At 39.2% G+C, this 12,098-nt stretch overlaps 1 protein-coding gene across 1 annotated transcript in view; it reads left to right on the forward strand.

The window, feature by feature from the left end:
* The first annotated feature begins 718 nt into the window (after positions 1–718).
* Positions 719–12,098, forward strand: part of LOC134571838 (testis-expressed protein 2-like) — a 33,228-nt gene continuing 21,848 nt past the window's right edge. The window contains exons 1-5 of the mRNA XM_063430464.1: positions 719–895; positions 3,716–5,057; positions 8,870–9,070; positions 9,768–10,083; positions 10,936–11,177. Coding sequence (XP_063286534.1) covers positions 3,738–5,057; positions 8,870–9,070; positions 9,768–10,083; positions 10,936–11,177 — 2,079 coding nt within the window. The 5' untranslated portion in view covers positions 719–895; positions 3,716–3,737. The remainder of the gene's footprint in view (positions 896–3,715; positions 5,058–8,869; positions 9,071–9,767; positions 10,084–10,935; positions 11,178–12,098) is intronic.

A 12,098-nucleotide genomic window follows, 5' to 3' on the forward strand; every position in this document is an offset into this window, starting at 1 on the left:
GTATATTTACTTTTGTGGCAATGACCCCAATTTGTTACCTTGTTTATAATAATAAATAAAGCTGTGGACTTTTTTATTCCAACAGAAATACGGTGTCTGTAAGTTATTGGGGGGTTTGGGGTAAACAGCGCACCTGCCGAATAATCGACTGTGCGCATGTCAGGTAACCTGTGCATGGTTCCACAAAATAAACTGCAAAGGGACGTGATGGAGGGAATAGACAAAATTTAGGACAGTAGTAGGGGGTGAGGTGGAAGGGGGGGGGGGGGGGGGAGGGAGACAAAATAAAAAAAAACATCACACATATAGCACAAATATTCCTTTCATTTATATAGGCTTTCTCATATGGCAACAACGAAGACTCTGACATTTGTGTTTGTTTGTTTTTTTTTCTTACAAGAGTTGTTTTGGAGCCCAAAATGTATCAGGTGAGATCTCTCTCCCACGTCCGCTCTCTTTCTTTTGTTTTCTCTCTTTCTCTCTCTCTCTCTTTCTCTCTCTCTCTCTCTCGATCCCTTCCTCTCTCTCTTTTCTCTCTCTCTCTCTCTTTCACTCTATCCCTCTGTCTTTCCTTCCTTCTCTCTCTCTTTCATTCTCTCTCTCTTTCACTCTATCCCTCTCTCTCTTTCACTCTATCCCTCTCTCTCTTTCATTCTCTCTCTCTCTCTCTCTCTCTCTCTCTATCTCTCGCTCTCTCTCACTCTCCCGTCACATCCCTGCAGTGGCTGTGCTTGGCTCAGACTGGGATCTGCTGCTGCTGTAGAGAATATCTGCAGACACTCTGCACATCACTGGACAGCCACAGGACCGAGTCCCCTCTGCTGAGAGATGTACTGAGCGAGAACATCCATCCATTCGTGGGACAAGCTGTGAATCTGGGTGACTTCCCAGGCTGGTATGTTATCTTATTAATATTCTCCCTCAATAATAACATGGCTCTTAATTTTATAAACACAACCCAGGACAGGATCTCCCCCATCTCCATTTTTAATAAACACGAGAAGCAACCTGGAGCTCTAATTTAATTATGGATTTTGGAGCTGAGTTGGGGGAGAGGTGAGCGTAATCAATGATTGTGCAAATAATAATCACATACAGCAGTACGGATCACCTATTCATGCGATACAGTATCAACTTTCTGATTAACTCCAGCGCGAGAAGGACTAGCCACCAAGTGCTTTGCAATTTCAAAGGGTTAATGTGAATCCTGAGATTGTTTAGCACTGGCTCTGAGATCATTTGCACAGCTCAGTTAGGCAATGAAACTGTTAAATATCTGCAAAATTGTGCAGCCTCCTCCGCATATACAACACACGAGATATAGCAGGTGAGAGTAACTGGTAGAACTGGGACACACATCTCTAACCTGCAATTAGATGGGATGTCAATGTCACCAATGCCTACCTGTTTAACTCTTGGGGTGTCTGAGAGGTGTGTTGTGCAATGCCATTAGGGAGCTAGTGATCTTTCACTTCTTGATAGTGAATAATAATTGGCAAAAGTGGCTTTGCAAATATATGAATATTACAAACTTGCATGTACTCATGGGATTTTCATTGCTTGACCCCAAGAGCTTGCAATTTATTTCATTTTATGAGCAATATACATATTGCATACTGCTTATAAGGGAATATATTGTACTGCATACTGACAATTAAGATGTTAAGCTTGTTTTGGCTTTAAAAAATGTTGTTTTAAAAAAAAATTTTTTTATAAGATTTCTTATCAGCACAAAAGCCATTTTTTTCTTTAAAGTATTTTGGTACTCGTTATCTTTTTTTTGTCTTTTTTTGTTTTTTTTGTCTTCCGCTGTACAACCACAAAAAAGCATTAGCCCTCTGAAAGTCAGGCAGCTAAGCCAACGTGTGGTATTTCTCTCCATAAATATTCATATTATGTATCCCTAAATAACCAGCAACTAACTCATCCTATTATGCTGAGTGAATTTGGATTTCAGCCTGGACAAACTGTTCGGTCCTACGGTGCTATGGAATATAGTCAGGAAGTCAGACATCTTAGCTGTTTATATACAGATGACCTTGCAGTCTAAGCTCTGTATAGTATTAGTTTGTGTGAGAGAAATGTTAAGCCCACTAATGCCACGGTGGATAGCAGATTGTTGATAAACATGTCCGAATTCCACAGGCCCTTTATAGAATTGTGAAAGTAACACGTGATATTTGTACTGCAGATAATGTCTTAATTAATAAACAAACACACAAATGTGCACAGTGACTTGTTACGTTTCTACCCCTTAATGAATAGAGCTGAATAATATCTTGATGCTCTGTTAATAAAAAAATTGTAATAGACATTTTGGTACGTTCAGATAATTAAAAATGAATGTTTCTGAACAAGCCAGGTTTTTAGTGCATCAACAGATTCTGCAGATGTATCGTGTCTCTGAAGGGAAGGCATCTCTCTCTTTTGCCAAAGATATCAATGATTTGACAGAAATTCATCCTAGCCCCCAGTGCCTGGTTACTGAGAGGATCCTGAGGTACTCCCGGTTCTGTCATTACAAATTAGGCCACCCATTTATCTGTAGATGTCAAAATATCTACTGCAGACTGGACAGGACACAGTGATAAGCCACAGCCAAAAAAATAATAGAGTTTGCAGATTATTACAACAAAAAATAAGATATTAAAACAGCACGGTATTCAAGGCTCATTGAGAACATTTTGGGTTATGAGAATTTATTCAAAATTTCAGCCTTGATTAGGAGAGTAAAATCAGACATATTGATTTAGGATAGGGTTATGTATATTCTGGAGGAATAAAAGTTAAATTACTCTACATTACATGCTGTGATCTTATTTTGTATGTTGTCTGTTGTTTAAAAAGGCGCAGTAAGCAACTCTAATGAGTATTTATCAAAAGCCACTAGAAGTATAAGTTTGTTGACATGTGGTTTTCATAACTATCTTGTACTAATAGGGGACAAGTGGTCACCCTCATCAGTGACCGCAGTAACAATGTCAGATAATGGTATTTTACAGTGTTGTGCAAATGGAAAAAAAAAATATTAAAATATTAAAAATTAAAAATATTGAAAAAAGATTTTTGGTATCTGTTTCACAAAGCCTAAATAGAATGATTATTCTGTCTCCTGTACAGTCACCACACCTCAGTCCCATAAAATATGTTTGTGTTCAATATTAATAATGTTCCTGTTCAACAATGAGGTTTATTTGTAGCCTCAATCAAGCTGAATACTAAAAAACTACTCAACGATCCAAAATCACAAAGAATTGAATGTCTCTGACCTGTGTTAGTGGCTGGCTTAAAATCGTATCAATTAAACTGTTAATAGCTGCCAACTGATTCCTCTTCTGCAACTGTCACTAGTCTAATACTATCCTTACCTTTTGTGTCATTTTACCCCACTCCCTCTAGCATGTAAGCTCATTGAGCAGGGCCTCAACCCCTCTATTCCTGTGTGTCCAACTTGTCTGGTTACAACTACATGTCTGTTCGTCCACCCATTGTAAAGCGCTGCAGAATTTGACGGCGCTCTATAAATATCATAATAATAATAATAATTTGTCTGTGCTACTTGTAACCATCAATGCCAGCAGGCAGTGGATGTTCTGTATATAAGAGAAGGTTTTACATTGAAATACTTTGTTTGAGAAGTTGCTGATATTTTTGAAATGTGATGTTTTCAGGGATATTAATATATTAAATTCATATTTTCTTTTGCTACTTCCAGAAAGAAAGACATGTTGTGAACAATGTCTTACATATCCGATGAGGGTCTGGTCCAAGCTGGATCTCCGGCAGTAAGCCATCCATCAGGTTCCACTCAAGCACCCAGTATACCACAGGTCCCACAAGGAATAACAATCCAGTTGACCAAAGTGCAGAGTGAAGACAATTGGGATGACGTAGATGAGAGTGAACTGATTTTCAGTCTGGATCAAGATGATGATGATGGAACTTCAGTATGTGCAAGTGAAATGTCCAATTGTCCAGTTTATGTTAAGTCAGCTGCTTCCCCTGGGACTGTGGTCAATGAGCTTGCATTAGCTGCCTACGAGTGTGTAAGTGATGTGTTCCTGTGTAATGAGAGCCAAAAAAGCAGTTCACCTCTACTGCCAAGTTCACCTACATCTAAGCCACTCATCAACTTAGTGAAGTCTCTCTCTACTGAAATTGATTCCAAGGACCCTTCTCCTCAGAAGACTCATCCCTTTGTTAATCTTGTGAAGTCCATCTCTACGGAAATATCCCGTTTGGAACCTGAGGTCACTCAGTCTAAGTCAGACTCCAAACTCAATGTCCATCTTTGGAGGCAAATCACCCAAACAAAAAACAAGAACGGGGACTCCAGGACAGTCCCGTCTTCACCCAGTATGTCACCTTCAGAAAGCAAAGGGATGTTTTTTAATGTGCAAGAAGTAGAGGCCAAGTTAGAAGATACCAAAAGGAGATTGTCAGAAGCCATGCAAGAACCATTAAGTATGCTTAGTAAGATAATTGGAGAAGAGACAAGTCCAAACCCAAAATATAGGACTATGTCACCAGTATTTTGCGCACCGGAATCATCGAGCAGCCATTTGCGGGATCAAGGGTTCTTTGATGGAAAGAACACTTTGCCAATTTATGAAAGAGAGGAAGAAGAGGATACCACGGGTTTTCCAGATGACACCGTCAAAACAGTACACCACCATCCTGTAAAAAACTATTGTAAATATAAGATTTGTTCCTACGGTGATATGATCCAAGTGGTGGAACTGCCAACTAATAATGGTGCAGAGGAAGATGAAGATAAGCTTGACTCCTGCTGCCAGACTCCCCATTCTCACAATGATGTGCCATGCGGTGTTCTGGTGTGTGTTGCAATCCTGGCATACAACTTACTCATTTGGCCACTTCCTGCTTACATTTCAGGACTTTTTATGGGCCTGATCAGTGGATTCATGATGGGATTTTTTATTATTTTATTGTTGGTGCCCAAAAGGAACTATTCTTGTAGACACAAACAATTTGTGCAGGAGAGTTTTCAATCCCTTCTAATGGAATCCAAATCACAAGAGCCTGAAGTGTTGAAGGTAGGATCAATGGAAGTTAACGACATGCCCATTGTTTGCAAAAAAATAAAAAAAAATCTATTGATCTGAGATTAACTGTACAGGTCACCCAATGTTTTACTTGCTGAGCAAATTGTTGACACTGCAGTTTAGTAATGGGGTCTTTCATTATGGAGCCCACAGCCACAATACATCAAAACCTATGCCAAAAATATTAGAAAAAATATTCTTCAAAGATGGGATCTATACACGTGTAAAAAACAAATATTCAGGCAATAACATTGTGACGAGTTGTGAAATTCCAATAAAAAATATCAGGAACGAATGTAAAAAAAAAAAAATGAATGAGATCATTAGGTGGAAAAAATAGGGAAGAGAGAAAATTAGCTAGGAGGGTAAATATAATTTACCGCAAGAGGCAGATTAACAGTATTAAGGTGTAGGATATGTTTTTCGTAGATATTAGTTGGAACCTAATCTGCTATCAAATGTTTTTTTTTCTGTATTAGCTTATTGATGTTTTTGTTTGTTTGTTTTTTCATTCGATTTTTTTTTTTTTTTTTTTTTTAAAGGAACCATGCCACCCTCACAACTTCATGCAGCTCTGTTACTCCTGGGTGTTTCATAATAATATAATAATTATGAAATATTCATACTGGCTGCATTATAATTTCACTGAAATTCCAACTCAATCTGAAGATACCATAAGAAAAAGTAGGGTCCCTTTTGTCTTGTGGTAAAGCCAAATGTTGACAAAAGTTAAGAAAAGGCAGAGCTTCACTGTTAAAGGGACACTATAGTCACCTGAACAACTTTAGCTTAATGAAGCAGTTTTGGTGTATAGAACATGCCCCTGCAGTCTCACTGCTCAATCCTCTGCCATTTAGGAGTTAAATCCCTTTGTTTATGAACCCTAGTCACACCTCCCTGCATGTGACTTGCACAGCCTTCCATAAACACTTCCTGTAAAGAGAGCCCTATTTAGGCTTTCTTTATTACAAGTTCAGTTTAATTAAGATTTTCTTATCCCCTGCTATGTTAATAGCTTGCTAGACCCTGCAAGAGCCTCCTGTATGTGATTAAAGTTCAATTTAGAGATTGAGATATAATTATTTAAGGTAAATTACATCTGTTTGAAAGTGAAACCAGTTTTTTTTTTCATGCAGGCTCTGTCAATCATAGCCAGGGGAGGTGTGGCTAGGGCTGCATAAACAGAAACAAAGTGATTTAACTCCTAAATGACAGTGAATTGAGCAGTGAAATTGCAGGGGAATGATCTATACACTAAAACTGCTTTATTTAGCTAAAGTAATTTAGGTGACTATAGTGTTCCTTTAAATTCTGTCAAACCCTAGCAGCCATCACAAGCGACAACTGTGGTAATCAGGCATCATTTAATTGTAAGGCTCCAGTCCTGCAACCTTGTGGGAACCTCCATAGACCTCATTGTTGTACTCTCGCACATACGCAAGAGAGCAGCAAAGATGTGGCTGCTTCCAAATGAAGTCCGAGGGGATGAGGTGTGTCCCTGGGAAGAACATGGTGGCATCTGCGAGGGATAGCTTCAGAGCTTTGGGTAAATACACCTGCCTTCAACTGCACCCTGCAGCCACCGCATCATTAGTGGAGATGTTACTTCTGGTAAAAAAAATTAGTATAGACCCCCAAAAGTGACAGATTCGCTTTAAGCTTATACTTAAGATAATACTTAACCATACTATTTATCTCAATGGCGCTTATTGATAGGCTGAGCGTGTCAGATAAACCATTGCTAACTGTTTAAAGGCACTCAGGCACTTTTGCCCCTATAGCAACTAAAATAAGATTAAGCTGTTTTGGGGTGGGAGCAGCGCTAACAAGGCCTTTCCAGGGGGCGGCAAAAAAAGCTGCCCCCCACCCCCAGTGCCCTGGCAAATACCTTGTTAGCCTTGACGTATGGGGGCCCAAGAGTTGGCCAGCTGGCCACCCTTGAGCCCCACCCAGGGCACCCAGACAGTTTGTATAACTGATCTAAGCTCTTCCTGCTCAGCAAGCTTGCGCGACCCGCAGTGATGCCGGGAGCCGGATAATAACGTCATTCTGGCACTAGGCATCACTAAGCGGCGCGTGAGGGAGCTGAGCAGGATGATCACAGCTCCCTCCCAGCCTATTTTGCGCACCCACCCCCACTTTGCCTGCCCGCCCTCCATCCTGCACGCCTGCCTGTCCAGCAACCAGCCCAACATCCCTACTGGACCCAAGGTAAAAATCCACCCAGCTCTCCCAAAGGTAGGGAGGCTGGGTGGATTTAAACTAAAATAAAAGTAAATAACAATTATTTGTAAATGTTGGGGGGAAATGTGTGTGTGTGTCAGTGAATGTGTTGTTATATCTGTCAGTGTGTCTAAGTGAGTGTATCTGTCAGTGAGTTTGTTTATCTGTCAATGAATGTGTGTGTGTGTCTGTCTGTCAGTTTGCTTGTTTGTGTGAGTCTGTCTGAGTGTGTTTGTATGTCAGTGTGTGTGTATGTCAGTATGTGTGTATGTCACTGTGTGTTTGTCTGTCAGTGTGTGTTTGTGTGTCTCTCAGTGAATGTGTGTTTATATCCGTCAGTGTGTCTTAGTGAGTGTTTCTGTCAGTGAGTTTGTCAGTGAATGTGTGTGTATGTCTATCAGTGTGTGCCTGGGAGTGTGTGTGTGTGTGTGTGTGTCTGTCAATGTGTGTTTGTCAGTGAGTGTGAGCGTGTCTTTCAGTGCGTGTGTGTGTCAGTGCGTGTCTGAGTGATTGTGTGTGTCTGTCAGATTGTGTCAAATCAGTAAGTGTGTGAGTATGTGTGTCTACCATTGAGTGTATGTCAGTGTATCTGAGAGTGTGTGCCGGTCAGTGAGTGGGTGTGTCTGTGTGTATGTCAGTCAAAGCGTGTTTTAGCCTTTAACAGGAAGAGGTGCAGCCTCAACAGGAATGGGTGTGGCAAATTTAAATTGGGGGATGCCCGAGTTCCGTCATGCCTAGGGCAGCACAAATTCAAAATACACCACTGCCCAAACATAAGTTCCTGATCTCACTAATACTCTTGCAGATGGCTAAAACCAAACGAAAAAATTCAACTCTTTAGAAGAAATCGCCCCCCCCCCAAAAAAAAATAGATGCTATTACAGAAACAAAGGCAGAATTAGCTATATATTAATGCAAAATATTTTAGGATGAGATGTTCAAAGAGTAGGTATCCATGTTATATTTGTATTAAATGTTGAGCTATTTCTAGTTCATTCAGAGCATATGTAACCCTTCTACTAATTTTTTTATAGTGCCCACATCCAATACATATGACATAATGTAACATCTTGCTATGATATATTAAAAGGTAAAAGGTCAATAAGGTAAGTAGATACAGCTTTTTAAAGTAAGTATCTCATAGACCAAGGCATTTTCCCATTCTGGAATACCAGAATTTGGTGGATACCACGCACGTCATTAATAAATATATCTCTCCTCAATGACAGTGTTCCGAATTGGCATTAAACAAAATTCACACAAAGTCTACTTAATCCCACTTGCTCGCTTTACAGCCGGACACATAACACAGTTGAGGTCTGTCAGTCACGAGTAATGCAGCCGAGGGGAGCAAAAGGTACAAAAATAGCAGGGTGTCACTGAGCTGAGACAAGGTACCATATGTCACATCACACTACGCCTGGACAAATGTTAGCAGATAAAGTACAGATACCATGTTATCATCATTTTTCCCACTGCATTTGCAAATTACTTGTCAGACAAAATCAATGCCTTAACCGATTTTGTCTATACTATATTTTCTGAAGACAAAAATTATATGTATGGCTTGTAACTTCCAGGGATGGATGAATGAAATGTTCTCTTACGACCCCGAGACATACCACCCGGCTCTCACTCACTCCGTGTTTGTAACGTTGGAAGGCAGGACCATAACAAGGTCCTACTCGGGAAGCAATCTTCCACGGAGATCAATATTCGGAGAGGAGATATCTGAAGTTGGATTTGTTAATCATCAAGTCCATGACTTGACCAATGCACAGGTAAATGGTTGAAACTTAAACTTAATTAACCAGCAGTTATAAGTAAGAAAATAAAAACGAAAAAGTGTATGAGAACCATATGGACTCTGCAGTCATGGTTCAAATGAACTTATATTATTTGTATATTACCCCTTCCTAACTTATATCAGTTTTAATATTTAAAATGTTTCACTGCAGATAAATTCAAGAGTTCAACACACAATTACCTAGAACTGTTGATAACATTATGGGTTTAGTCAGACAGATAGTGCTGATACCAACAATTTTAGCTCACCATTGAAGCCTTAATGGTAGATATATGAAGTTCCGAAGATAATTTTTTAAACTCATGGTTGATGCTTCAAAATTAAGTTGAAAAAAATGTATATCGTTCTTCACTACAGTGAGAATTGATAGGAATTCTGAGTGAATTCAAAGTTTATTTAATCTTTTATAAAATAATCTCTGAATTAAATTATCCAACTGTGTTTGGCTATTTAGGCTTGAAATATGAAATTCACTTTGAATTCTCAGCACTTTGTACTTCAGTAAATAACCCAGTGTAGTAAGTAGTAGGAATCGATTGACATACTGCCAACTAATTCATTCATTGCCTAGTGGGTCTGTAATTACATGCATTGACCTGGATATAAACCAGAAATTGATCTTATGATATTTTTTGAGTAAGTAAGTCGGTTTAATTGCAATAATTTCACAGGTATTTCTATATCCGTATGGCCTAGCGAAAAAGAGATTATGGAACAAGAAATATCCAATATGCATCCAGCTCTGCGACACTAATGACCTAACTTCCGATAACCTTGAACTTGGCTACCAAGGTGATATTTGTGAGGAACTCCAGAAGCCGAATCTAGAGAACATTCAATCAGGACTCAGTGAAGGCAAAGGTTCTATTCTCTACCTGTTTGGGAGAACAGGAAGACAGAAGGAAGAATGGTACCAATATCTGGTGAGAGCTTCCCAAGGAACCGTCAATGAAAGGCAAAGTGCCAACAGATTTGAGAGCAAAACAGGTAACTGTGCCTAAAAATGTTGCCAAGTCACTGACCCGCATTACCACCATGACTGGATTCTTTACGCGTGCCTTAAATGGGCTTCCTATTGAATAAACGCTAGAGAGCACCAGTATAGACTTGGTAGAACATGTCTATTTGCTTTCGGGTAACTGCATTTCTCTGCCACTGAGCTAGTTCTGTCCACCTCCATTTTGAATGTAATCAGTATGCCCTGCCATAGGCATATTTTTTTGTTTTTTTTATGTGTGTGTTTATAGGAAAGTTTCTTCAAAGGAAATTATCACATTACTAAATCGTAATTAAAGGGACTCTATAGACACCGAGGCCACTTTATCTCAATGGATTGGATGAGATCATCAAGATTAATTATCTCAGCCAAGGGGGCAGGGACAGCCACAGAGAGAGCAGCACAATGTGGGAGAAAAGGGGAGTAAAGGTACTTTTTAACCTTTGTTGGGAGTGGGGGTCATGTAAACAATGACTAGCACACTATAACACGAATACACAGGAATACACATTTGTATTTATAACACTATAGAGTTCATTTAATGGAAATAGATGAGTATTCTGAGTACCCAAACATGCTTTGTTTGCAAGGCATTGTGCGTATACCCTGACTTTGTTTACAGTTAGTGTTATTAAAGTGTAATTATTTCCTTCACAATTTTTAATTTGTTCATTAAAAAAAATTGTGTCTTTTTTTAACTTGTTTAATAAAGATTAATCTTCAGAAAAATGTCCCCATCTAAATTTTGTAACTGCCTTTGGCCTTTAGTATTTCATTTATATCATGTATTTTGCTGTGCCTGTATTGTATATTGTTTAATGTATTTGTTTTGGCCGCTGTAGGTGTTCAGCCAGGCCCTTTAAGCAGCCAGACTACCTGGGGGGACTCCGTTAATAGTACTGGGGAGAGTGCAGAAGAGGATGTCCCATGTATGTCCAAACCCAGAGACCTGGCGGGCAATCTTAAACAAAAAGTATTTCTGGATTACACAGCCTACATGTCTCGATTTATCCCTTCCGAACAAAACAGCCCTGTGCAGAGCCCATGTCAAAGTGCCGCCAGCAGCCCTACTCCTCGGAAAAAGGTATTTTAAAATTTTTCTGTATTGTTTATTTTAAGTCGTGGATTTATAAAATTGTTAGATGGAGAATTATGTTGACAGATATTATGTTGACAGATTATGTTGGATATTTAAAGCAGCTTTGGTATTTTAAAATCTTCTTATATAAATGGATCTCAATAGATTTATATTTTTTGTTAAAGGAACACTATAGCGTTAGGAATACAAATATGTATTTCTAACGCTATAGAGCGGGGACTAGGGCCCCATCCCGCAGCGAATAAATGGTTAATTAACAATTTATTTGCTTACCTTAATCCATCGCCGGGCTCTCTCGGCACTGGTGACCTCTCCTCCTCCATCGACGTCAGCTCCCGAGTGGAGCCGAATGCGCATGCGCAGCCAGAGGCACGCACGCATTCAAAGCCGCCCGTAGGAAAGCATTACTCAGAGTAAATCGCGGAAGCACCTCTAGTGGCTAGTTTCTCTGAAACTGCTATGTTTTTAGCTGCAGGGTTAAAACTAGGGGAACCAGGCACCCAGACCACTTCATTGATCTGAAGTGTTCTGGGTGCCTATAGTGGTCCTTTAACATGTTAGCCTGAACCCAATGTTCAGAAATGTGCATTTGTAATGTTAATAATATTTGTTCTAGATTCTGCAGTAGTATTATAAAAAAACTTAATTCATATATATATATATATATTAAAATATTACAAAATGTAAATATTTTTCAGAATATTAAATCATTTAAAAAATGTATCCAAAAATATTCAATTGTTTGAAAAGTTTTAACCAACAATATTAAATTAAGGCCACAGTTACTTAGCGTGTTTCCACTTGACATATGCACCGTCGTTATTCGGCAGGTGCTATTTTAGTTTACCTTAAATAAAACACTGACACCGAATTTATCTGTTGGATTATAACGTCCACAGCTTTATT

This window comes from Pelobates fuscus, chromosome 8, assembly GCF_036172605.1.
Source record: "Pelobates fuscus isolate aPelFus1 chromosome 8, aPelFus1.pri, whole genome shotgun sequence".
NCBI lineage: Eukaryota > Metazoa > Chordata > Amphibia > Anura > Pelobatidae > Pelobates > Pelobates fuscus.